At 46.3% G+C, this 27,769-nt stretch overlaps 1 protein-coding gene across 6 annotated transcripts in view; it reads left to right on the forward strand.

Annotated features, from left to right (window-relative positions):
- Positions 1-27,769, forward strand: part of CUX1 (cut like homeobox 1) — a 284,858-nt gene that overhangs the window by 250,245 nt on the left and 6,844 nt on the right. For 5 of the 6 annotated variants that reach the window (XM_074845464.1, XM_074845465.1, XM_074845466.1 and 2 more), the window contains one exon: positions 695-12,329. In XM_074845464.1, the coding sequence (XP_074701565.1) occupies positions 695-1,406 (712 nt within the window). In that variant the 3' untranslated portion in view covers positions 1,407-12,329. Of the gene's footprint in view, positions 1-694; positions 12,330-21,569; positions 21,707-22,186; positions 22,254-23,477; positions 23,591-24,260; positions 24,378-26,664; positions 26,749-27,203; positions 27,261-27,769 lie in introns of those variants that run through there. The other variant, XM_074845469.1, reaches the window with a different exon arrangement.

The raw sequence follows: 27,769 nt of genomic DNA on the forward strand, positions 1-27,769 counted from the left end.
TCCTGATGTCAAACTTACAGGGAATGGGAGACAGCAGAGCCTTTCTTCTGCATCCCTTAAACCACACCCAGTGCTGTAAAAATTGATCATACAATTATGAATGATGCTTAATTTAAACTTGCAGAAAAAAGGGAAGATGATGTGTCATTGGTTTTCACCAATCATTTTAGTACAAATTGATTATCTGCATAAAGTTTATACTTTTGCTTTATTTCATAATGCCTGCTGTGGTTACTAGAAGGGGCAGTCATCAGCATCAGATTTGCAATAAATACGCAAAATCCTGGTTGAAGTCAGACTAACTAAACACTGCAGAAGTTACCAGAAATGGCTTATCTGCTCAAAATCCCGCCTGCAGCTGCCTGCCCTCCTGCCGTGCTGTGGAGGAGCCCCCAGGGCCGGCTGGGGTTTGTAGCCTGCATCCTTCTAGCACTGCAGGCTTTGCAGCAGGCATGTGGTCGGGGAAAATTAAATTAGAGCATCCTGACAATATTTCATGTTCTTCCAAACGCCTTTTCAGTCAGTCCTTTGGGTTTGAGGGTGTGAGCGCTTCCACTGGCCCGCTTGGTGCGGCTGTCCCATAGCCGAGGCAAATGGCCTCTTACAGAAGGGCGTTTTGAATGACAAATCTCGTAGAGCAAGGTGGCTCCGAGTGACCCCGGCAGACTCACCATCCCTCTCCCCTGTCTCCTAGGTCTCGCATCCGCCGGGAGCTGTTCATCGAGGAGATCCAAGCCGGAAGCCAGAGCCAGGCTGGGTCGAGCGACTCTCCTTCCGCCAGAAGCAGCAGGGCCGCTCACAGCTCCGAGGGAGACAGCTGCGATGGCGTGGACACGGAAGGCCCACCTGAAGGAAAGCCGAGTGGCCCGGAGGCGGATGAGTACAGCAATGCAACCACAAAGTCTCAGGGAGGGCCAGCGGAGTCGGCTTTCGAAGCGGGGGAAGAGGCACTGCAAGGCGCCAGGTCTTCGGAGAAAGCGGAGCCGTTCCAGGCGGAGAGCCTGGAGGACACCGACGACGAGGGCAGGCTCAGAGCACCGCGCCAGAGCTCTCCGCCGGCATCGCAGCGCCCGGGAGAAGCTCTGGAGACACTGCCAAACTCTGCCACGGAAGGGGATGCCTCTACCTCAGCTGCCTCCACCTCAGTCCTTACAGGGGAGAGCTCCTACAAGTCAAAAGAAAGTTCAGAGAAAATCTCCAGTGTGCCAAGTACGAGCTCAACGCCGGCCACAGGCTCGCAGAAAGCCAACTCTCTTCAGAGCTTGTTTGGCTTCTCCGAGGCGGCGAGCTCCAGGAACACGCGAGACAGCTCCTTGAGGAAAAAGAAAGCGGCAAACTTGAACAACATCATCCACCGCTTGGAGAAGGCCGCGAGTCGAGAAGAGGCCGTCGAGTGGGAGTTTTGAGATTAAACTCGCCCAACTCTGGAGAGCTGGGAAGTGAAACTGGACCTCTACTGGTTTTATTGTGTTGCGCACTTAACCGCCCTGCGGGCCACAGGGCAAAAACGCCATAGGCCAAGGTGCATATAGAAAACAAAAAGGAGCGTTAAGCCCAATTTATGTTTGTGTTTTCGAGGAAGAAAACTGAAATGTGTAGTCAAGCTTTTTTGTACCCTGAAGTGTTTTTATTATTGCCCTAAGTGATTTCCACAATTTCTGGAATAACTCATACAGCTTTGCCTTGTGCCCTCCTCTTTGGTGTGGGCTTTAAAAAAAGAAAAACAGAAAAAAAAGAAAAAAAAAATCAAACCCACATATTAAAAGGGGGCTTTTTATCTGCCATCTAATGGCTACAGAGCGATAATACACTATTATCTTCTTAAACCAGGAAAAAAGGGGAGATTTTTCAAAAAAAAAGAAAAAAAAAGAAAGTTTTTTGTAGCTGTTCAGTTGCCACTAAGAGATTGCACAGTCAACCGACTCTAAACACACTAGTTTGGATTCCTACATATTTTCAAGAAAAGAAAAGAATCTTGTTGTTTGAAACTTTGAATTAAAAAAAAAACACATTTACTCCACATATTTTTTAACAAAACAAAAAAAGTCACATCAGGAAAATATCTTAATTTGTGGTAGCTGACTTAGTGTTTTCTTGTAAGTGAAATAGAATATTGACACGTAGTGCACATTGTTTCATAGCTTTAACTGATTCTGGTCTTTTGCAGACCAGAATTTGTTTAATACACTCCATTTTAGGCCAAATCAGGACAAAAAAAAAAAATCTGAATCTAGGTATTTTATAATCTGCTTTTTAACCTCTAACCACAGAGCACGCTGATCAGACCTCATATCTAGGAGGTTTAGGAGACAACTTAGAAACAGCATGTACTTGATCATTTCACTTGGTTCGTAGTGTACAGAATTTCCTTTCAGTAAAGACAGATCACTCAAAAAATGTTGGCCAGTAACATTTCAGCCTGCTACTTTCGGGATGTATTCCGTAACCCGAAATATTCAGCTTACCTGGAATCAATTAAAGTGTAGTTCACGTGTACGATTGCTGTCACACACCACTAAGAGGGGACTGGAGCTGCCTCAGATAGAGAACTTTTCCTGCTGTTGGTGGCCATTTACTGACTCTCTTCCCACCACAAGCACTGATTTTAAATACGTTTTAGTTGTGGGAAGCTTATTTTTGTGTGGATAAAGAGTACATGGCAATGACCAGACGGGCTCTTACCGGGACAGAAATAGCCCTGACTCCAAACCAAAACATTCATGCTCTTGAGTCCCAGTCTAGACCATTCTGCCCTGCAGAAATACAGCCTTTTTCCATTATTTTATGCACAGGTTAGGGCTGATCAAAGTACAAATCAAATTCTAACTTGTCTCTAACTCCTCCTGTTGTCTATATGTATATGCGTGAGCATAGAGGTGTGTGGAAGGATGCGTGTGCGTGAGTGTGTGCGTGCAATTTTATACGTCTGTGTATTTTCTTACGTACTTGTGCACACATAGAGTGCATTACTGCCACCTTTTTTCAATAAGCTGTTTTATCAGTTATGGCTTCTACAAGTTTGCTAATTTAGACTCCTTTATTGCCATATCTTTAAAACTAACAATAGATGATTTCGGAATATATATATATATAAATATATATATATATATAATTTTTTTTTGCTTATTTATAGGTGCTGTATTTTATTATCTGATTGTTAGGAAGGGATGAAAGGGGGCAAATATTCTTTAGAGGGATAGACTGCCGGCAGTATTGGGTATAATTTACAAGATGTAGTTGTCATACTGTATATTATTGATTGAAGACTTTTTGACCGTATTGTGTATCATTGAACTTTTGTCTTAGGTCAGCATCTTTTTGATGACACTTTAATGGTGCATTCATTACTTCTTAAGTTTAATTAATATTACTTTTCTGATTTTGGGGGAGGGAGGGATGGGGAGAGGAGTTCCGACTTTAAAGGTATGTTCCCAATATTACACCTCAGTGTGCTTGTATTAATTCATTAGTAGGATTTTTGACTGTAAGATGTGAAACCACATTTCTTGCATGATGTTTTAGAACTTATGTATTTCATTTACAGTCTCTTAACATGCAACAGCAGCACTTAGCGCAAGTTTTCACAAATTAAGAATCAGTACACTAAAATCAATCCTTTTCATGATTAAGAAAAGAAGGCTCTAGGAGGCTGAAAGGCAGGGATTTATTTCCGATTTTTACTGCTAGCTGTTTCAGGATACCTCCTTGGGTAACTGGGGACTTGTGATGCAAAACTAAAATTGAGAAGCAGAGAGAGCAACTGCCCCTTTCTGTGATGAGCTGAGGAGACAATTGGTAATAACAGACACCAGTATGTGAGAGCACGTGCTGGAAGCGATTACGGCTTCTTACCTGGAGTGCAGTCAGTCCGCGGGAACGGCCAGCGAGGGAAATAACCTGGTGAAGCAAAGTGTTACCTCTCTGTATCTGTACAATGTCCTGGTTTGACTTACAAAGCACAGCTCCACTGATAAATGCACGTCCTGGTAAAAATACACATACCTTAATACAAGTCATAACAAGGTGCGTCTTCAGCCAAGAAGCAAAACTTCTGACTGGAAGATGCAGATATTCTCTTACGTTCTTTGTTTTTTTTCCTTTGTTGGTGTTTGGTTCAGGTTGGGTTTTTTTAATGAATTCTAGGCAATACACTTGCCAGTCTATTCCTACTGTCCTTGTCTGCTGATTTGAGATCAGGTGCTTGATGCAGTCAAGTGGTTACACTCGGCTTTCTTGATAGTGAGGGTTTTTTTCTGTTTGATGATTTCTTTAAAATTAATATTCCCCAAACTGTTCTTGTGCCTGTGTCTATATGATTGCATTCCATGATGCTTACTGAGAGCTCTGGCTGCATTATATGACAGCAGAACTGTATTCACCGGTTGAACGCAAATGCAGCACTTAAGGTCAATCTCTCTTCTTAATAAGCAATACGTAAGTGCCTTGAAACTTATATCTTTTCTTTTTTCCTGTTTATTTTTGTTTTGCTTTTCAAGTTTCCACTAGTTCTTTAAGATTCTTTAGCGTCTGCCCAGTTTTAAATGCTGTAATGATTTTTAAAAAGCGTATCTGTAGCTTGCCCTAGAGGAAGTCTTTCTTTTATAACACTAACTGTTAATTCTAAGTTCCATTATTACATTTGAATCATGTAATTTTGCTGGATAAAGACAGCATTCATAAGTCAGAAGTCACTCCATCCTGCCGAGGGTTGTCATTGGTATCTATTATAAAATTAATCAAATAAAATGCTGTCAGTATTTCCTATATTTTTGGCACTTTATTAATGGCTTAGCTCCTTTTGTTGTTTCCTATTTAATGATCTGTGTTGAATGTGGATTAGCCTGCTGAGATGCTGTTGAGGTGACCCAGGCCATCCTGCCGGGAGTCACTTTGGGTTCCTTAGTGACCCCAGATTTAAGGGCACGGGCAGACGAACACCCTCAGAACGAGCTCGTAGAGTTTAAGTGATGTTCCCAGCTCTTTGTTCCCGGTTTTAGCCAAGGTCACGGCTGCTTTTCTGTTTCAGTGGAAAGTAAAATGGATTAGCTTGAACTACTGCTGAGATTCTCTTGTTGGAGATGAGTTACCTACTGGCTTTCCAAACTGGCGGAGACCTCCCTGGTTTAGAGACTGAACTTCAGCAACACTGAAAGATTTTGGCTATATTTCTGATCAAGTGCAGCATTTGGAAGTAACGCTTTTAGGAAAATGTGTATTGGAATAAATTTTTTTTACTTAATTAAAAGAAAAGGATAAAAAGTTGGAGGAGAAGAAAAGCCAAAGAGTAGCACGGTGGCTTTTTACCCTCTTGGGTCAATGATCACACAGAAGGGAGAAGGAGAAGGCATTACTCAGGCACGTGTGACTTGGGGCTCATCTCACGGGGCAATCGTTCTGCAGAGCGTGGCAACAGAACCCTTGCTGACGTTTCTTTTCTTGATGGGTAAAAGCACAGGCAGTTTTCAGAAAATCTGTAATGCCAGAGTCTGTTTTTTCCTGAAGTTCTTTAAAAGCATTTTTATTTTCTCTTTCTGTTTCCAGTTCCATGCTCTTACTAAAGCTGTAGATGGAAGGGTCCAGGCTATTTTAACAGAAATACCTTTATACTGCAGTTAAAATTGTCGATTTTTCTCTCTGGATGGTTAGGGAAGGAAAAAAGTGTAGTACTTTGCTAAAAGCAAGGGAAGAGTATCCCTTGGCAGAGGGGTCATTCAGTGGGGTTGCCAATACAATTCCATTTTTGAGGATACAAATTTCAGACAATAGAATTGCACATGTTTTTTGACAGAAGTGCATTTAATTACAATTGCTGTTGATGCCATAATATTTGACCATTTTATTTATTCATCTGTGAGATGCCTATAAATAGAAGCACTCTTTAAAGGAACCTGTATCAGTGCACTCTGCCCATATCATGAATTAGTGAGTCCTTTAGTAATAAACTCCTTGCTGTAATGGGAAAGATCTATCTTACAGTTAAAAAGAAAAATATGTATGTGCCTTTCTCATTAGGTGAAAGATCTCTGCATTATTTTTATGTAACTTGTTCATATGGGAATGCTGTAGAGAAGGGGTTTGATGAATACAACAGAATTCTATGCAATATTCTCTGATCCAATTACTTAAAAGTTGCTATTTTCAATCCTTTAATGGGAGAAAAAGTAAGTTAGAGTAGTGCATCATTCTGGTGGTAATTGAAACTACAAAGCTGATAAATTCACATAAAATAGGACTGAGGGAAATCTGACAAAATAATGTAATGAAACAATGGAAAATGCTAACAGTGATTGCAGTCCCCACTAGCACAGCTGCTGTCAGAATTCTGTCATTTTCCATCTTAAAATCATTAATTTCAAGTATTCTTAAAATGTACATTAAATAAAAATGCTCCTGGCAAAAACAGGGCAGGTTAGAAACAGGGGAAAAAAAAAAAAAAAAACCAACATTGTTACCATATATAAATTATGAGAATACATGAAAAAAGTAATTGGTTTTGAACACTTCTTTGCACTTAAATCCAAAATAGTTTATTTAAACTGAAATGTTGCAGTAATCTGGACCAGTGCCTTTAGCAAGGTTGCAAAGAGATCAGTAATCTTAGCAATTTGTTGCAAACCAAAAGTGGTGACATTTTAACATGCAGATGGAGGGCACTATTTTTGCTTGATTTGTGTCTCTTTCTAACAAGTGAGTTTCTTAAATTATCTCTTCTTTCTTCTTCACCCAGTGTACGTATCCTAGGATATTGTCTCTCTTAAAGCTACTGTGTGTGGCTGAGCTGTGAGCATTTCTTGAAGACTTATCAGAAGCACAGGAGGAGAAGAAGAAAAGTTGGTTCTTAGGTGGGGGCTGGATTTAACGTTAACTAAAACCAAATGAAGTCTTTCCTGTGAGTGCGTGGCAGTTTTGGCCCTGATGAGACAAGCTGCTCGTAGCCTCGTATTCCTAAATTTAACTCGCACAGATAAAACAAACAGCTGCAAAGCAGTATTCAGTTCACTCATACGTTGGCCTGTTACTTTCCCCTTGCACTTTCTGCTGCCCCACTGTTCGAACATCAACACTTCCTTTGTATTGCATATACAATCAACTTTTTAAAAAAAGAAAAAAAATTACTTTAAAGTTCTGTACAAACGATAGACTTTTTTTCCCAGCAGTTTAAAATGTTGCTGGATGGTTTTAAATTGCAAGGAGAATCACTGGTATGGAAAGCACGAGATCTGAATTTCTTCTCTGGCTCAACCTTCTTAGTTTGAAAAGTCTCTCCCCGTCTCCTTTATGGGATATATTGACTATGCCATATATAAAATATAATTAATAATGAACTTTATAGCAAGAAAAGCCCTTTATGCTATGCCTAGGGACTGATTTGTCCTACATGACCAGGTCATGTACTATACCCTACCCTATTAATATGCAAGGATAAAAAGTTTTTATGCTCTGAAGGTGAAATTTATCCTTTTGGAGAAGGTTAGCGTTAGGCCTGTGCACTTAAGTTTTCAAAAAGCCTTAAAAACAGGTATGTAAGTGGTGCCATCTCTCTCCTCAGGGATGATTTCCTCCCCAGCCAAGTGGTACTGTGGCATATTGAATACAGGTTATTAGTTGTAAGGTCATTTTCCAGTCATTCATTGAACTTTATTAGTGAGCCTCCTCACCGGCATCCACCGGTACAGCCAGGGACTGATGGAGGCGTCATGCCTGCTTTTTCCAAAACCTGGGCACTCTGTCTCAAACCCAGAGGCCTTGGCTGTCTGTGAAGTCTGCGTTTCTGCAACTAAATAGTGAATGGAGAAAAACCTGATCTGATTCCTGGGCCTGATTTTCATTGCTATTCACAAACATGTTCTGGCACTAAAGTGCATTAAAAGGAAATGCCTTCTTTTAAAAAATTAGTAAGATTCTTGTGTTTTTCCTTGTCCAGCTATTCTATGAAGGAGAATTGCTGCCATTTTTCAAGCTTGCTTTACTCACAGTGATTATTAGTAGATTTTTGCCACAGTTCTGTAGATTTCTTATTATTAAGACTGTTGGTTTCATAGTATCATTTCAGTTTCTTTATATTTTGAAACAGCCAAGTGCAGAGTATAACTGAATTCTTAACCATAATGAAATAGTGCAGGAAGCAGTACAGCAAAAGTAGATGCCTAGAGTCCCCATGACGTCGCGTCTTTGACTTCTTGTTTGAATTTTAGAGGTATTTGTACTATGTAGTACAGTCTTCATCCAAAGATCCTTGGAAATGGAGAGTCGTGCCAGGAATTTCCTGCTGTTATGGTGACATACCTGCTTTTTGCATAGTTACTGTGTAATTCTGTGGTAATGTTCATAACAGCGCAATCTCTCTATTGATTACAAGAATAGTGACGTTAAGTTGCGTTATCCTCTTCTGTCTATGCGGGTAATTAATATGCATTCTTAGGAGTTGTTAAATGTGTGTATGTACATGATTCCGGTATGGAAAAGCCCCTCTGTCTATGTAGTATTTGTGTGCTTGGTCTTAATGGTGCAGTAGAATTGCTACAGCCAAATTCATGAAATCATTTTGGGGCGTAGGTGAATGAAGGCTTAAAACCAATATGTACTTTAATGCGTAGAGGATGCCGTTCCCACTTGTCAGATAAGTGCCCTGTTGTAAAGAGGGGATTAGCCATCTGAGAGATTGGATTGTTTGAGATACGTGGGTTTAGCTAACAAGGAGGGGGAAGATCACGTTCAGAATACATAAAAATAATTCCAAGGGTCTGAGATGTGCAAAAGCCAAGTAATTTGAAAGGGTCAAACCTCGTCTGCAACATCCTGTAACAGTTGGTCTGTGGGTTTTGCTTCTATGTGACCTGCAGGAAGGTAACATGCCAGATATTTGCACATGTAAAATACACTCTATGTACTGCGGGAAGATGAGCAGTAAAGACATGTTTAAAACAATCACAAAACCAGCTGATCAGTAAATTAAGCCAAGTATCAAATTAAAGCAAGCAGTTCATTCTTGCTCTCCCTAAGCTGAAAATTCAAGTATTCTTAGGAATGAGATAGAAATTCTCTGTTATGCAGTTATTAGAAGGCGAGCGTCTGTGTTTTCAGAAGAAATACAACTCGGCACTTGACTTGCTCTGAAGTACAATCTTATCTCCAAGTAACTACAAATATGTTTTCTACAATCAGTCTTTCAATCAGACTTCTCTGGCTTTTGTTAGCTTACATTAGACCCTTAGTGCTATTTTGATGTATTATTTATATGTGGGTAAATTATTACTAGCTTTAAAAATGTTTCCAAAGTACCTAGTTACCTCTGGATGCTGGTACAGACTATACAGGTTGTACTTAAGCATCTAGTTCGTAAAGGAGGTGTGTGGGGAATAAGCAAGGTCACATCTGTATCGTACTTTCTTTTTCCTTGATCAGGGCTTCCATTTCCTTCTCGTCTCCTCTAGAGAGAGATCATGGATCTTTTTTTTTTTTTTTCTGTAGGGGAAAGATTTTAGTTTAGCTTAAAATTCTTTTATTTTCATTCAGTAAGCATGTCATCCAAATCCTGTAACCACATTTCCCATTTTTAGTTTTTGCTACTTTCCTAAAATTTGCTATTTAACAAACTTTCTGTACTTGGAAAGCTATGTGCCTTATTTCCTAATCTCTTTGTGGAGAATAATCTCTAAAGCACAGTGATCTAGATTGCAGCATTCACAGCCACTTTTCATTTGGGGGGGGAAGCAAACACCGATCGAGGAGCGTTTCAGTGGCCCAACATGAGTTGCCCCTTTGCTAACGAGCACTTCAAACACTGTGCATTAAGTCTTTGTGCAATAGAAATTCTCGTTCTGCATTTGGAGGTTTGTGTCGCAGCTGCCAAACGCAGGCGAGCGCGAGCTCTAGTTTAGGAGAATTCAGGTTCCTGGGGAAAAAAACAATACATATCCCTCGGGGTTGGCTCCAGCGGCACGGTGGGGTCTCGGGTTGGAAGGTCCACCATCACCCGGCAGCGTTCATGCTTGTAAGGCTCAATCTCACCCGGCGTACTCGTAGGTCTGTCAGCATTCAAGAAACGCTTGTGGACTTCAGCCATCGCTAACGGCGACCGTGTCCTTCTGTGCCATTAGTAATACATGCTGTCTTCATTTCCCTGCCCAGAGCCGCATTGTCTCTGGATGGCGAGGCACTGTAAAGTCATTCCAGTCTTAATTTGGTTTTGTAAAGAACAGGCTTTCACCCACCAGCATCCTCAGCCCTTACCAGCGCTTGTGTGTTATTTTTCAAGCTTGCTCTCTCTACAGCATCATAAGGTGAAATATATAAAGGTGGTTTGTAATTAGGAAAACAATCTAATATTTCCTATTTATGAGATTAATTTTAACAGTTTCTTTTTTGAGGTTTGTTTTTGTTTGATATAAACACAACAGGAGTATATATATCCCCTAAACAGACGTTGGAGAAAGTTTGGGCTATCCTGGCGATGGAGCGGGGTGGTTGTCGGCTTGTTGTAGTATCCATATCATTGTGCCCCTGTTGTGTTTCCTAGAGCAATCATTTTTTTAAAAAAAAAAAAAAAAAGTATTTTATCTAAATGCCTAATAAATAATATTATTTAAATAGTTTTAAAATAATTTAGGACTGAGAATAAGAAGCCTCAGTTGTGAGAGAAGAGACTTAAAATATACAGAGAGAGAAAATACCCTTAGCCTCCTAGAGCCTCTACTGAGAATTTCATGAAGATGCAGTGCCCCTTTGTCAAAGTACATTGTGATTTACTCAAGAGTGTTCATTTAAAATGAGAGACTGGTTTCCTGTGATGTTCATCTTTGTTGGCATATATTTGAATTTCTGAATTCAGAGCTGATTTTCTTCTCATTCAAAGTTGGTCAAGGAAAAAAAAAAAAAAAAAGAAAAAAAAAAACACCTTGTGCAGCAGCAACTTTTCCTGGTGTGAACTCTGGAAATACACATTGTGAATTGATCTTTGTCACGGAGGAGTCATTTAGTTTTCTTGCAGTGTCGAAACACGTTCAGACAGGCTTTCCCTGGCTAGGTAACGCTTCACGAGCGGGCGAGAGAAAAGCTGTATAAGCCAAACTAAAAACTATTGTGCTAAAAATTGCCCCTGCTCGTTGTAGGGGAGCGTATGTCTGCACGAGGGACGACGCAAAGGGCCTCCGGTCAGCACTGAACCAGCCGGCCCCGCAGTAGAACCTGGCAGTGGGCAGAGATGGAAGGTGCTGAGCTAGTTGCAGGGCACATCACCACTTCTGTGGATTTGGAAGCAAATTTGCACTTTGCCTTTCGAGGGTGTCCCACTAAAAACCATCAGATGAATTTCCCACGCGAGGTTCTTTCCTTCTGGCATAGTCTGAAAGAAAAAAAAAAAAAATATAAAAAAAGCCCTACGGTAACTATTGGATAACCTCTGCAAAACAAAAAGGTTGTTCCTGTCAGAATACTCTATGCATTTCTGTGTTGAAAAACGTTTTCTGCCGTTCCTTTTCCAAAAGCGGGCACCGCGCGCCCCACTCGCTGGAAATGCTGCGAGAATGTCAAGTGTACGAATTTGGACGTTAATTCCAAAGCAGATGGAGGCTGGCTGGGGGGGGGCGGGGGGGGGGATGTTCTTTTTTTTTTTTTTTTTTAAGTTGTTTCCCTCATGTCCCTTTTCATTTTTTTATTAAAAATTAACTCTTTGCATTTGTGCAATAACTACTTGCCATGATAATGGGCAGACCTTTGAAATGCCCCGACTACTAACACAGCACAAGATGAACTCAAACAGAAAGTGGTGTACTTTTTCCTGAGAACTTTTTTTTTTTTTTTTTAATAATAAGCTCAGTTTTTACCCCAGTGTATTGTGGTGTCTTACATTTTTAGCAGTATTTTATATTTTTTTCTGTAACGCACTAAGTCTTAGATGTTTTTAGAGCTTGTTTGTTATATTCACAATCACAGATTTAAAAAAAAAAAAAAGATCCTCACAAAGACCCAATTGACCAAAAAAAAAGTGTCATTTTTTTGTACAAGTAGCTTTGAGAAGCCCACATTGTGTTGCTGTGACTCATCTTTTGTAACATTTTATTTCTTGGTATTTGTTTAAACATAAAAGTAAGAGTTTATATGGCTGGCAGTAGCAGGGCAGCGCTCCCTCCGTCAGCAGAATGGCATTGTTTCTTCTGTCTTTGTTTGGTTAGCCATATAATGTTTGTTCTCAGCACTGTACAACGGTCCCTATATGATATGGAGAAGCAATATCACTGTATGAAACTCACACGATGTATTATTATTATTATTATTCACTAGCACCCTAGGTGTGATAATTGAAGTAAATATCTTTTATACAAACACAATTACGCGTGGGCTGTCTTTATTAAGGTGAGACCTGAGTCCAAGCAGCAAACATTTACATTGGTGGTTCTGTTTCTGTGATGTCCAGGGGAACGAAGGGCCTAGGTTTGGTGGGGATTAATTTTGTTCGGGGGAGGAAAATTTCCTTTTTGTCTTATCAATTTCGGGTGGCAGGGGGGGGAATGCTTTCAATACCTTGAATATTGAAGTGTCAGATTTCGAGACTGTTATCTTTTTTTCAGTGAAATTCAAGTGTGACAATTCCTGCTGCAGTCAGTAGGAGGTGGACCCCTGGCTTCATGGATAGAAAAGATGTATTTTGGGTCTGAGACTGCAGGGGGGATTGTTTTGAGCACCATAACAATATATTAGCTGATTTTAAAAAATTAAAGACATTGAGGTCAGAAATGGTTTAGATTCAAAAATGAAAATGTAAAAGAATTTTCCCAGGTATTTGGCTCACTTTATTTTTACACATACTTCATATAAATTCCTCTTCTGGTGCCTTATGAGATGTTGTTCCTACAAATATACTCAGTATTTACAAGAGTCTAGAATTTGAAGTTTGGTAAGGAACAGATGTTGTAATCCATGAGTGGAATTATATTTTAAAAACTAGTAGAATAAATCTAGCTTGGATACTCTGGGTTTCGGGTAGAGCGTGTGTGTGTGTGCGCTTGCCTGTGCGCTGCTGTTTCACCTGGCGTGCTCTTGTCTGGTTTTTGCATTGTGAATTGGAGGTTATTTTGAGCAACTTACATTTATTTACATTGCCTCCTGCAGTACATATCTTATATATTTGTCCTACCAGGCTGTAAGCTCATGTGGTGTGTACCTCCTTGTAGGCAGTTTCCTGTTGATGAGCGTATGTTCAGCCTGACATGAGGAGTTTTGGAGGGCCAGGCTGGAATTTTGCTGTAGTTCTGTCCCAAAAATGGATCTAGCTGGCTGTCCTGGAGAGCAGGGAATCAGGCTGGGCTCTCCCAGCACGCTCCCTCCCTTCTGGCCGCTGCTGGGATCCATCCGGCTGGTGCCACGCTCAGGTGCCCTGGTGCCGTGTGGCCAAGTCAGTGTTTGTGTTCAATACGTGTCTCTGCCATCTTTAGCTTGGATTAGTTCTGCAGGAGTAGGTGGGATATTCTTCAAATTGTATCAAAAATGATATTTAATGCCTTCATTTCTTTATAAATGTGTGTTTTCTGCTCTTGAAACGTCTGTGACAGGTTGTTCCACGTGATGTAAAGGTTCTAGGTTTAACACTTGGGGTTTTTTCCCCTACTTTTTAACGACTGGTCAAACTGTTGATTGCTATAGATGGCATTATCTTGTATCATTTACCCTAATTATTTTAAGCTTGATACTAAACATCTACACTTTAAAAGCGCTATGACTCAAGTTGGTTAATTTATATATTTATAACCTGCATTTTTCTTTAGGTACGGTGGTATCAGCATTGAACTACTAAAATCACACACATGGTCATAAGCAAAAGATGCATTATACTTGCAAAAGCACAGACCTGGTTCAGAAGAAGCTGGAGAGGGTTCATTGTAGCTCAGAAGCATGCATCCAGAGTAAAACCAGGCTGGCCTCTCAAGCCTAAATCTCCACAAGTTTATTTCTGGGAAATTAGGAAGGCAACCAAAACCATTAGTCCGTCTCAGAAGGCAGGAGCAGATTCTTATGGTCTTCCATGGAGATAGTTGCATCTTCCGTGATAGCTTTATCGGGAGCCCTTCAAAAGGATGTCAAAGATGCCCTTTTCAGAAGCGTATGCTGTGTGTTCCCATAGACCCTTACTGGTCAGCACTGGGGCATACCTGTATGTCACCACTGTGCCTTGCGGTAAATACCCGGTAAATACTGGAGTTAGATGCTGTAGCAAGGGTGAGGTTTTACATAGGAAACATTACAGGCATTTGCTGAGTTAAGGGGAGAAATCCTTCTTTGTTGTGTCCTTAGGTGCAGGAATAAATTAGCAGCCAGTGAGCCCCTCAGTGCCACAGGTACTGGCCATGGGCCCACTCCTGCCCCACAGTCGGCGAGAGGGAGTTTGTCTTTCAGGGGGACGGGGGGTATTTTTTCACATGACATCTTGTTCCTGCCAGATAAGGACATACTGTGAGCAGCTGACGTGGTGCTTTTGGGCCCCACTTCTTTCCATTTTGAACTGCTATCATTTTCTTCTAAGTATTTCTATTTTAATGGAAGTGGTGAAGAAATTGTGTACTTGCCAACTGAGGGCTTCAGAAAACATGATTTGATTACAGTACAGTATTTTATTTTCTTTTTGCTACAAGCTATGGGAAACTGATAAGAAAATTCAAACTGTTTTCTTGAACTCTTCCTAGTTACCCATGTAATTATCTTAGTACCCTTGGAAATAATCCCTTCTTCTGTGAAATCTCTATCCTTACAGGGTGAATTTATTAAGCAGTACTGTGTTTCTTTGCTGGGGGCTGTTTATTTTGGAGTAGCTGGGCCAGGAGGAAAGGGAAGGAGAAATTCTTCAAACCTTCCCTTCCCAGCAGGCCCTCAAATTTGAAAAGAAAGGGGGAAAAGGAGGGGAGGGAGCAGAAATCTTGCCTGCACCTCCTCTGCCAACAACTGGCAGAGAAACCCAGAGAGCTGAGTAGGGAGGTGCTGCAGGGCAGGCACTCCTCTCGCTGCAGTTGGGTAGCTCATTTTGCTCTCCCCCAAGGCCGCTCTCACAGATGTATCCAAGGGCACTGATGAAAAGGGCTGCAGGGGACTCGAAGAAGGATGCTCGTGTGTTGTAATGAGCGTGGCAGCTAGGGTGAGAGGCCTCTTCCCTGTGATCCCAACCTTCTGTCACTTGGGTAGATGAAGTCTCAAATTTTGTCCTCAGGGTGTTGGATGTGACCTGGTTTCTACTCTCTCTATTTTTTCTTGTCTTTTTGGCAGCACATGGAAGTAAAAATGAGAAGCGTTGTTCTTGCTGCCTTCACTGGTGCCAATCCCAGCCCTTGCTGTCTAGGACTGCACATCTTCTGCATACATCCCCGAAGGATGTCACTGAGGGTTCTTGATGTCTTCCTCTACAGCCTCTATGTCTCTAGAGTACCCTCATCAGTCCATTCCTGGAGCTTTTCCAGGACTGGTAACTGTGGCTAAAGACTAGGGAGATTGTGCTAGGAGTTGCAGATGGCTTTTAGAGATACTGTCAGTCCTTTTCTTCTTCATCTGCTTGCTTTCATCACCCTTTTAGAAAGCTTTCAGAAGGTCTGCTCAGAGAATAATCTTGTGGCAGGTACAGAGATGATAAACAAGAACAGCCTGATTGCTACCCATAAGCAACGTTGCAGGCTGAGGTGATTCCCCGACTAACATAATCCAGGCATTCTGGCTACTTGGGTGCTCTCAGAGCTGACCAACCCTTCCTCCTTCCCTGGAGATTTCTAGAGACGTTGCTTTAAAACCCAGTTCTTGTGTGACTTCCGTAGTGGTGAGATCTCTGGAGCACTTGATCTCCAATATATTTGTTCACTCTGGGGAGATTCCTGGAAGAGTATACGTCCTTTGGGTGATGGTGATTTTTCATTGCCTTATGTGAGGTGAGGTGGACCTCAGCAAATGGCTCAGCTGGGCTTTTGCACTACAACCTGCTCTTCAGCCTTTACCTCTGAACAGATTTGCACCTCAGAGGACGCTGCTAGATTTGAGAGACAGAGCTCTGATGCCTTGTAGAATGTTCAATCATCCCCTGCCTGTTTCTCAGCCTCCTGGCAGCTCGCAGCAATGGCGGCCCCAAGGAAAAGGCTTTGCATAAAGTTAGGCCAGACTGAATCACTCCCACACAACTCTGGACCGTGCAGAAATGCTGTCCCACACTATCAAAAGGTCAAGACAGAACTAGAACCATTGAGATGTACAACACTGAAAGGCCTTTGGCAACCTTCCTGTTGCAGGAAGCATTTTGGCTCAGATCTTTCTTCCTTGGCATCTTCATAGATAAAAAAGAGGACAGAGAAAATCACCTGGTTCATCCAGGATTGAATCTGCAGCGTATAGACTGCGTCCCCTTCACCCCTTCAGCTACAAAGCATGGAGTCATCTCCCTTTGATTCTCCTGGAAGGGGAGCAGGACTTTGGGCAATAACAGAACTGTCTTTTTCAAACTTCCTTAAAAGCTAAATGCCAAGTATTTCAAGAGCCTGAAATTGTGCCTTAGTTTATATATAAACCTGAGAGCTCTGGCATCAGGAAGAACCAGAGGTAAGAGTTTGTTGGCTTGAAAAGGCTCATGGGAGAGAGATGCCAAAAAGCCTTGGCACTTATTTCTGCATGGGGAAGAACGACAATTTCAACTTCTAAGTAAATTGTTAATGACAGCAACCTGGTCATTAACCGGAGTGGCCCAACATGGGGAAAGGTGAACGCACTGGAAAAATCAAAGGGCCCATGGCAGACCCAGTTTCCTGCTTTTTCCTTTGGCTCCCACTCCTCGTCCTGGCGCGCTCAAACACCAGTGTTTGTGTTGAGCGAGTCTCCAGCTTTGTGCCTGGGTTTCTCAGCCTTCATGTTAAGGTGCTCCAAGTTATCTTACCATCATCTTCCTTCCAGTCAATAAAATAGTCTTAAAGCCTTTGAAGTAGTGGGTTTCAATGCACTTCAGTTGACTTCTGAGAGGATAGTTTTTCAAAGAAAGCTTCTAGCATGCCACATCACTTCTCTGCTTGTTTTCTTATTTTTTTACAATTATGTAAATCCAAGGAGGCCAGACAGTAATGGAGGGAGATTAAAAAGTTACCATAAGGCAAATCAGGGTGTGAACTTGCAGAGCGTCAGCTAATTTGCAGTAACTGCCCATGTGTGTGCTCCTACCGTGCAGATCCCTTCAGCAATACCACTTACCTCTCATTTCCTTCGGGCTCAGAGGATGCACATGAGCAGTTACTCCACTCTCATGGATGTGTAGCAAGTTACAGCCTATCTCACCCCAAGGTGATTTATTCATCTGTCTGTATCCTCAGTAATCAAGCCACCATCTTATGGAGAGATTGCCTCTCATTTATTTATGTCTGGCCTTATAACTTCAAACTAAGTTGCTAGTATGTCTTAATTTTCTCCATCTGTGAAAACAGATGCTGTTTATTTTGGATGATTTGCCAAGGGAGTCCAATTGCTGGGGCTTGTTACAGGAGTCAAAGTTGCTGTTGCTCCGTGACAGCGCTGGGCTCACTGTCTCGCAGGCACTCCCGATGGGCCCCTACGTCTGCTGGGCTCAGTGCTCCCCACGAACGTGCCCGTGGAGCCTGGGGCTCTGGGACTTTTTTCCCTTGACATTCCCTACATGGATTTTAACTTGGAGCTTTGGAGGAGTGTGAGACTGATGGGGCTATCCACAATGAAAGAAGTGTGAGATTCATCTAAATCTTTTACTCTCAACTTAGGACCATTTTGTTTCTTCCCTTGTGTCTCACCACGTGGACTGTCCACACGGACACTTTACATTTGTTCAGAAACACGCATCCCATGGCAATGTCATCCGTGGCTGTGCTGCTCGGGCAGCGGGTTGGTGGTACGTTCAGGCTTCCCAGGACAGACATCTTCTTTACAGCATGCTTGTCGAGCAGAGGCTCCTTCTAATCACTCAGTTTTGGCCAAGATGAGATGTTTTTCAAGAGCCTTATCACTATTCTTACCAATGTTGTTCTTCCTGACTGATATGATGACCAGTCTTTAGCAAAGTGGTGGGTTCCTTGCAGAGGGCCTGATCCCTCTCCCCACTCACATTGGGCATTTCATCAGGCCACAGATTCCATGATAGAGAAAAGACTTGGAGATTTGGTCTGTCATAAGGGGTGCGTGGGAAGAGGCTTGTGGCTGTTTGTTGTCCTCAAAGGTGCTTCTCTTCGAGCCCAGGATTCCCCAGGAGGGTCTGGCTGTGGTGTTAAGGTGCTAGCCCAAGTTCAATGGTTAGCAGCCCAAAAGTTCAGTGGTTGCACTGGGGACTTGCTCGTCACCCTGTGTTTGTTGCAGGTAGTTTCTGCCAAACTCCTAGGAACCTGTCAACAGAAACTTTTCAATGACCGATGTGTTATTGGCCAGCCAGGCCAGATGAAAGCTCAGGGATTTAGGATCAGTGTCATGGGGAATTTGAGTTAAGAAAACCCTGATCAAGGAGACTTCACCAGCCAACTGCTGTCTAGGCACTTCACAAGTGCCCTGTGCAAAACTCTACAGTCCAGCTCCCATCTGCTCTGCCATCTTCCCAAGGACTCCCAGGAAAGCAGAAGATACTTTTCAGTAATACTACAGTCTCTGCATCTTGTTTTCTGTGTATCAGACCAGGAAAAACCAGACCTGCCTGTGCCAAGCAGCACTGCAGTGTGGCACCAGGCCGGGCAGGTGATTTCTGCCGGTGTTCAGTCACCCAGTTGCTGCACTTCATCACTTTTCTTCATAAGGTGATGGCAATGTCAGGCCTGGTTTCTCCATTGCTTCAAAAGTCAGGGACAACAGGGTTTTGAGGCTAAAGATACGGTGATTTAAAATCCCAGTTTCCCCAGGGCTTCACCTTCTTTGTCCCATTATCTTCTGCAGTACCTCTCTGTCTTCCACAGCTTTTGAGGTATTTGAACATCTGAGGGGTCAGAGCAAGGGCTTTCCAGCACAGCAGCTTAGAGAAGACAAAGGCACATTTTCTTTTGCTGGATCTCAATGCTTGAACTGACCTGCCTTCCTGGGAGAGCCGTCCACCCGCTGCTGGAGGTGAAGAGTCGCTGGCAGAGAAGTGATAAGCTCACGGGTGGCCACTGCCCCTTTGAAAAAATAAAATTAAGATTAAAAAAAAAAAAAAACACACCAAAAAACAACTGTGAAAAGAGATACTGAAGGGAAGATGAGAGAGAAGCTCCATGCATTTTGCTTGCTTTCAGAGTTAGACGTGGTTCCAGTCTTTTCTGTTTTCATGGACAGTTTGTAGAAGACTGGCCAAGCCGAGGCAGCGAAGCCCAAGGGAAGGAAGGACACGGCTTGCTTTAAAACTGGGAGATGTATTTCTTTGGTGACTCTCTTTTCTCCTAAGCAAACTGAAAAACTCAGTCCATGAGTTTTTCTCGGCAAAACAGATTGTGTAAGAGAGAAACTCGAGAGCTGAGATCCAGTGCTCAGATCTCCTCCAGCAGGATGCCAAAGCTCAGTTTTGCAAAGGTTTTTTGGGCAGGGTGGGAGGCAGGGAGCATGTCCTGCCCCGGCCAGCCCTCTGCTCTCCTCCTGGCATGGTGCAGCCCCGGTGCGCCGGCAGCAGCATCAGGCCCTTCTCATGATGATCAGGGCTGCCTTGTGCAGAATCGGGCCCCACAGCCCATGTTTGGCTAGTAATAGCTTCCCAATTACATTTTAATGCAATTTAAAGAGACAGCCAATTAAATAATTAACTGTAGGGAAGAGCTTTTCTTCTTTCCAAATCTTGTTAATGCAAATATTTTGCAGCAGGCCACCCATGTTTTGGGAGCAGGCAGCGATTCCCAATTTCTTGAGAAACACTGACCTCCAGTGGGACTGCGCCTTTATCGCAACTGCTCCCGGCTCTTTCCTGAGCCTTTATTTGGGGCCTATAAAATGCAGATAGGCAAGGGAAAAAAAAAAAATAAATCTATGCATTGTGTCTGGAGCACGTGTCACTTCCCTTTCCCTGCAAGCAGGCTTGGTCCCTTACAAATAACATACGAATTGCATTTCTGACAAAAAGAGGGGAAATTTGCACCAGCAACACCCCTTCTTTGTGGGAAAGCAGCGCTGGCTTTGGGCACGACCTTGTCTGAGCCCCTGTCACTGCTGTGCTGAGTCCAACCCTCCCAGCCAGGGTCTGCAAGGGCATCGAGCCCCGTGCAAGGACCCCCCCTCCGCAGCGGGTTTTGGGGTGCATGGGGCAGCTCCCAGCCCGGCAGGACTGGGTGAGCTGGAACTGAGCTGCACACACTTTGCACCTCTCGTCTGAAGTCTTCAGAGAGGGTAAGAGGCCCCGCAGGCACAACAGTCTGCCCTCGCTTCTCCCCCAGCGTGGCTGCTTCCCAGGCAGCCTTTGCATTTCTTGCTCCCTGGCTGTTGATAAATGAGGATTTTTTGCCTTCCAGCCGTCTGGAATTTAGGGGAATAATTACAACGGGAATTATCAGGGAGGGACTGGAACAGCTGGGACCTGAGCTTTCACCCACCTGGAAATCCAGGCACAGAGGGACGTATCCTGCATCCCTGCAGCGGAGAGGCTGGAGGTGCAAAACGCAGGGTCTGAACCTTGATCTGAGCAGCTTTTTCAGCCAGGCAGAGGCCCAGATGATGCTGGCAACAAAGGAGAAAGGTGAAACAAGTAGATTTCTGCTGCAGGACAGGGCTCCTGCTTGCTGATGCTCTGTGTTTCGGGATGGATTTGCAAATAGAGCAAGGAGCTTGCCCTGCAGTGCTGGTCCTGTGCCTCTCGCTGTAGCCACATTTTGGCCCCGACGCGTCTCTCCGTTGCTTCGCATCTGGGCCGGGGTTATACGAGGGCAACGAAAGGCTTTTGTTTTGCTCCTGGAGCATTCCAGCGAGAGCCTGTTGTGGTTTAGGGTGTGGGTTTTACTCTGGGGGGGCAACTGGAAAGAGGGCTCGTTTGTCAAAAATTGGCTGAGCGGGGATGCCGGGGGCTGCACAGCCTCACCCAGTGCCTGGGGGCAGGATTGGTCCCACCTGAGCCACTCCTGCGAGATGTCCCCCACCCCACTCTAACCCCCCCATGCGTGCCTGTCCCAGCACCCACGGCTGGGACTTGCTGCCCAGAGCCTTCTCCATCGTGCTGTTCCTGTGCAGTCCAGACCCAGGTATCAGTTTGTGGGCTCAGCTCCCCTTATCCCTCTGCAGGTCCCCCCACTCTGCCCAGCCAGGGTGCTGCCAGGTACCCCTGGGGCACCAAAAATGTGGTGCTGATGCATTTGAAGCAGCCGTGCAGTGCCCAAGCAGCTGCCTGCTCGCATTGCCTGTGGCACTGGGACGTGGACTGGTCCTGCCTGGGGCATCACCAAGGTGGGCTGGATCCCTGGTCCCCTTTGCTTGGAGCAGAACAAGGATCGCTGGTGTGGTCCGTCCTGCTGCCCCCAGAAATAAGGAGAAAATGGGGTTGCTGCTTGTGAGTTGGTATCAGTGCTCCAGGTGGGGGGTTCTCAGCTTTTTGGTGTTCTCTTGGCAAAACTTGGGGTTTTGGGCCACCCCTGGGTGACGGCCCTGGCTCTGTTTTCCAGTGCGCTGTGCGGAGCTGCAGATCCAGCTGACGGAGGCCGTGTCCACGCTGGCTGGCCAAAAGGAGCTCATTGCCAAGCTGGAGCACGACCTCAGCACCATCCAAGCCCTGACCGCCGTGCATCGCCCGGACGCAGAGGTAAACCCGACCCACAGCACTCGGCTCCAGGCAGCAAGCAGGGACCACTCAAAATGGCCCCAGGGGCTGACTATCGCTGATGGAGGGGTCAACCACAGGCATGGGGGGAGGGGGGGTGTTTTATCACCGCCTCTCTTTTTTTTTTCTTTTTTTTTTCTTCCTTTTTCTTTCTTTCTTACAACTCACACAGCATCATACCCATGCAATGGGCTGGCAGTGGTGTGGGAGGGGGTGGTGGTGGTGGAATCCAGGGACCATCCAGTCCTTCTCCTTCCCAGGCAAAGGATGGGATTTGAGGGTTGAACACCAGCCTCTCCACGTTGTCTCAGGCTTGATCCTTGCAGAGTGCCTGTTTGACAGCAATGCTTCCCACGAGGCTCCGGGTGCCAGGGCAGTACAAGGACCCAGGAGGGGTTTGCTCTGACCAGGCACCTTCGGGTGGGTGGGAAATGCTTAATCCCTTCTGCTTGTGCTGCCCAGGGTGCGGCCATCCCCAGCCTGGAGAAGATACCTGAGCCCATCAAGGAGGCCACGGCGCTGTTTTACGGTGAGAGGCGGGTGTGAAGCTGAAGCTGTGCTGCAAGCCAAGGTGCTGGCGGGGCCATCCTGGTTCCATGGGCAGGGTGGTCACCTCTCCAGGGACAGTGGCAGGAGGATGCTCCTAAGCAGGCGCAGACATGGCCTGCTCGGCGTGTCCTTCACCGGGGCAGGTTTTCCGTGCTCAGCATGGTTTGATGTTCCTCTGCCTTCTCCCAAGACAGTACAGCGGGCATAGGCCAGGCCTGGCTCCATGTCGAGTCAGTGAACCCAGGCTGAACCAAACACCCTGCGCTTTAACTCCTGCTCTTTCCGCACCAAACCCCCTCCAGAGCCAACGAGCTAAATATTTCCTTTACATTGGCTCCTGCACTGAGGTCTGCAGGAGAAAATGAATCAAACAAATGACGACACTTGGCTCCTCTGGAAGAAAACCCACTTCCTTTCCTTTTTCTCTTTTTTTTTTTTTGGGGTTGTTTTTTGTTTTGAAAAGTTTTGAAAACACACGATAAACAATATCACAGCAACAATCCCACCAAGCCAAACAACCTGCAGCCACCCATCCTGCGCTATGAATAGCTCCTCTGTGCAGCCGGTTGAGTCACAGCCTCGGGGATGTATTTATCCTTGGCCATGGATGCCTCCAGCTGCTGCTGGGAAGGCAGAGTGGGGAGGGATGGCCACAGCCCCCTGGGCACCAGTGGAGCCCCATTGTGGGGGGCAGCTGCATGGGGCACCCAGAAAATAGGGCTCCCAAGCACAGCAAGCTGGCGATCGATGGCTGCGGGCGAGCAGCCCCTGCTTTGCTGGGGTGGCTGAAAGAGGAGAAAGTACAAAATGGGGGTGACTGTTTTGCCAGGAGGGGAGGGGGAGAGAAGCGTACATGGATGGAGGGGCTGGTTGTGGCACTGGGCCTCAGGGCTGCAGAAGCTATGGGGACTGGGAGGGACTGGGAGGGTTGAGGTCATGGGAAGGCAGCCACGAGATGCACCAAATAATGCAATTCGTTGTCCCTGGGGAATGAACCTGTTCATTCCCAGGATAAGGCCTATAAAATGAAAAAAAAGCATAAAAACTAGTCCATCCTGTAATAGCTGAGCAAAGTTTATCTGCCTGGATGCCCCTGAGGTCCTGCAGTGTCGGAAGGGCGACCTCAGGGGTTGGATTGTGGGCTTGCTCCGGGGTGGATGGTGGGCACTGCCGGGTTGTGTCTCATGCCAAGCCTTGTCCACAGGTCACCCACCGTCCCCCAGCACCTCATTCCCCGAGGGGCAGGTGGACTCGCTCCTCTCCATCATCTCCAGCCAGAGGGAACGCTTCCGGGCCAGGAACCAGGAGCTGGAGGGGGTACGTCGGGTGGGGAGGGCGGCCGGCGGGGGCTGCAGGACCTGCAGTCTGGAGCTGGCTGCTTTAATGACCTGCAGGGAATTTATTATCAGCACAAAGCAGGCAGCGCCACTGCAAGCGAGAGAAAAATATATTCTGCTGTTAGCAGGACCAAAGCCTCCCCCAGCCCATCGGTGTTGCTCCAATTCAAGGACAGGTCCAAATCCCTGTCACCTTGCAGGTGTGCTTGGCCGCCTGGCACAGCATTTGGAAGGTGCCATATGAAAAGCCCACAGGGAATGTGGTGTGGGTTAAAAACCCAATAGCTCTACAAATTGAAGCACAGCTCAAAATAACCTCTTCAAAGCCAGCAGCTTGGCTTTGCACCTCCTGTAGGGGCCGGGTCTCAGCCCAAAGCCACCCGCAGCCACTTTGGCTGCTCCGGCCCTTCTTCAGCCATGGAGGGATCAGGTTCATCAATGGTTCAGGACTGGGGGCCCTGTTCAGCGGCAGCTGGGACAACTTTAATTTGGGAGAAATTTTAATTCAAAGCTGGGGGGTTTTAATTACTGAGAGGGGACTGAACCCCGGCTGGATGCACCAATCGACCCCGCTTCTGCCTCCCAGCCGATGAGATCCTGTCCTCCCCCCGACCTCGCTGCTAAGGGCCCCCTTTCTCCCCCCCACGCAGGAGAACCGCATGATGCAGCACACAGTGCACGCCCTGCAGAGCGAGCTGGACAACCTCAGAGCCGACAACATCAAGCTCTACGAGAAGATCAAGTTCCTGCAGAGCTACCCTGGCCGGGTGAGTGTCTGTCTGTCTGTCCTCCAGCTGGATTCACGTGGACAGACAGACCCCAGCCTCAGACCATCACCCCATGCATACAGGAGCAATGGGGAAATTGCATGTTACCCACATGTACCTTGCATGGAAGTCAGAAAACTGGAGCTCACTGAGGTAGAGAAGGGTGCAGTGCTCTGTCTAGAGGAGCAGGTACCCAGTCTCTCTGCCGGGAAGGTAGTTTTTAACTGTGCTGAAGCATGTCTGACATCGTTGATGCCAGAAGCTCAAATTTCCTCCCTGAAAGAGCTGCTACAAACCCTTTTGATGCTCACTGCTGGCGGCGTGATGCTCCAGCAGGCAAGCCATGGATGCTCCTGACTGACCAGGCAGCAAGCAGTTAAATCAGGACCTCCAGCAATAAATCTCTGCAGTTAGAGCCTGAAAAATAATTCCTCCTGTCATACCTATTCTCATTCCCCACTGCCCTGAATTTCTTGTGGCCAGCAGAGAGCTGCTCATCTTCCCACTCTCCAAGGCAACGAGGGCCCATCCCCAAAAAAGCAAAACCAGCCCAAAACCATCCCAGTAACACCAGGAGGAGGCTGGGGAAGGAGGCCAGACTTTGCTGTAACCTGCTCTGCTCAGGCCGTTTCCCTCAGGGGTTTCATCTCTGGAAATCCCTGGGGCTTTTGCAAGCGGGTCAGGCTGCTGCCTGGGGAGGTTTCATTTGCAACCACTTCCTCAGTTGGAGTTGGGCTACCACGACCTCAGGCTTTCCTTATAACTGCAAAAGTGACAATAACTGGGGAAGGGACATTGGTTTGAACTGTCCTGCCTGCTCCTTGCCCTGCCTGCTGCCTGCCCTGCTGTCCTCCCCCGAAGCTGCTGCCTTCCCACACTGGCTGGACTGAGTCCATTTTATTGCTGGATATTTTAATAACATTTGGGGATGGGAAACTCCTACAGCCATGAAGGACCATATTTGGTTCTTTTATTTATGTCTCGGTGATGACGCTGGGTCGGCCCCTCTGACATTTTTGCCCGTTTCTCCCGCAGAAGATCATACCCATGTTTATCTGCTGCCACAAGGCAACCCCTGAATGCCATTCACATGATCTAAAGAGCAAAAGCCTTCGATGCAGCAGCACGGGGGATTGCATAATTCACCACCTAATCGGGCATGTGACTCGTTAAAAATAATCACCAAAGATCATTCAATAAGGCCAGGCTATAGTGAATTCATCGGCCCTAAACTGGGAGCTGGTCTCATCGCTGGCTGCGGACCGCGCGGTGACCCGTGGATCGTATTGCGGCGCGTAAGGGCATATTTGCTAAAGGTCTGTGTGCAGCGGGGTTTGCCCGCAGTGAAACAGAGCCCCTGGCCAGCGTGCTGGGGTGGCCGGGCAGGACAACCAGCAGCACGTAGTAACAGGTCCAGAAAAACCTCAGTAAACATCAGCGTCCCCGTGCTGGCGGGGCAGAGCTGGAGAAGGCACCGTGCAGGGGGAGAGAGGTGGGGTAGCACCAGAGCCCTTGAGCAAGGCCCACGTGGCTGGGAGCCAGGGCTCACACCGGGCTGTCACTGTGCCTGGTGACAGCACGGGCCGTTTGCAGGCTGGTTTTGGGTAGGAACAATGTGGACTCTGCAGTTCTCGTGACCTGCAGGGGTAGCGTTGGAGGAATGAGGAGCAGGGATGCACAGGCTGCTTGAGCATCCTCAGGGCTCACTGCCTGTGAGACTGCACAAGGGGAACCTGGCCTGGGAGAAGTTTAAAATCCAGCCTGTCCAACCTAAATCTTTCAATTCTTTCAAAGAGTTTCCTTCATTTTACTTGCCCTTTGGCCAGCTAATAACAGCTGTATGTTTAAACAATGATTTCCTCCTCCTAAACCACTGCCTCCCTCCTACCTGGCCCAACAGCAAAGGAATTCAGAGTGGGATTTGCACTAGACCAGGTTTTTCCAGGTGAGGTCTCTGGGGTGACACAGATGACTATTATTTCATGGAAAAGGCAAAAATAGGGAGACACGGGTGGAGTCCCCGTGAAAGAAAGGACTTTGTTAAATAGGTCCTGTTGTGTTTCACCTTTTTGAAGGGCACAGATGCTGTCGGCCCCGTGTGTCAGCTCTGGGCTGTGCAGCTCCATCCTTTGGGGGTCATCTCCTCCAAATGAGCAGCTCAGGGGAACGAGGGGGGCTCTGGCCCTGTGCTGGGTGTCCACACACCACTTGCACCGGGGGGGATAGGCACAGGCAGCTACGCCAGCACCAGCACCCACTGGCTCTCACCCTGGCTTTGGTCCCACAGGGCAGCAGCAGGGACGACACCGAGCAGCGCTACTCCTCCCAGTATGAAGAGCGCCTGGACCCCTTCTCCTCCTTCAGCAGAAAGGTATGAAAAGCCCCCAGCACCCCCCCGTCCACATCAGCCCCTCCTCTGCCACGGGATTGTTGCCTCCCGCAGCTGGGCTAGGACTCATCTGGCCCCGTTTCACTGTCACAGAGCACGATGAGCAGGTTGCTTTGCTCCGTTCTGGTTTTGCTCGCAGCAAGGTGGACCAGGCATGTCGAAGGGAAGGAGCAGCCAGAAAATTAAACCTCTCAGGGTAATTATTTCGTTGACTGGATGAAATCCAGGGACAGCGCTCTGAAAGCATAAAACACACTCAAATGCCATTCACTTAATAAAAAATGAAAAATGGCGTTGTACATACATGATGCCCCCTACGGCTGCGTGCATGGGGCAGGGTGAGAGCAACCCGGGGCACAGAGCTCCTTCCCTGATTTGCAAACCATAAATCAGCCCTTTGAGCCTCAAAATCAGCTTCTTGTACCATTTACTTGCAGGAACGCCAGCGGAAGTACCTGAGCCTCAGTCCCTGGGATAAAGCCACGCTGAGCATGGTGAGTGAGCTGCACCCACCATGCCACAGTGGGTGATGAGAGGTTTTTAGCCCAGTGCCTGCACTGGGAACGCTGCTGCTGAGCTTGGCCCCAGGTGGGGGACAGACCCCATCCCTGCTCCCCCAGGCAGGAGTGCAGAGCATGCCTGGGCCACGCTGGGGCTGGGTTTAGCAGAGCTCCCTTTCCTCCCTTCCCCTTTCCTTCCCTTTTCCCCCACTCCATCCCACAGTGGCCCAGGGGGTCCTGGCCAGAGCAGGTGGCCCAGCCCCAACCCGGCCAGCGATGCCAAAGCCCAGGCCACTGCAGTGTCAGGACATGGCCCAGGAGCTCGGGGACAGCGTGTGTCTCAGAGGATCACCATGAACCACTGTATCCCCCGGGCTGTGCCCGTGGCTCCCCTGGGCAGTGCTGGGAGGGGGATGCAATGGGCTGTGGGAAGCACCTCTCTTCTGGTTTGTAACAGGGCTGGGGGGCTCAGTGCTGCACCCCTGGCCAAGGGTGGCCTGGGG

This window comes from Strix aluco, chromosome 19 (genome assembly GCF_031877795.1).
Source record: "Strix aluco isolate bStrAlu1 chromosome 19, bStrAlu1.hap1, whole genome shotgun sequence".
Classification (NCBI taxonomy): domain Eukaryota; kingdom Metazoa; phylum Chordata; class Aves; order Strigiformes; family Strigidae; genus Strix; species Strix aluco.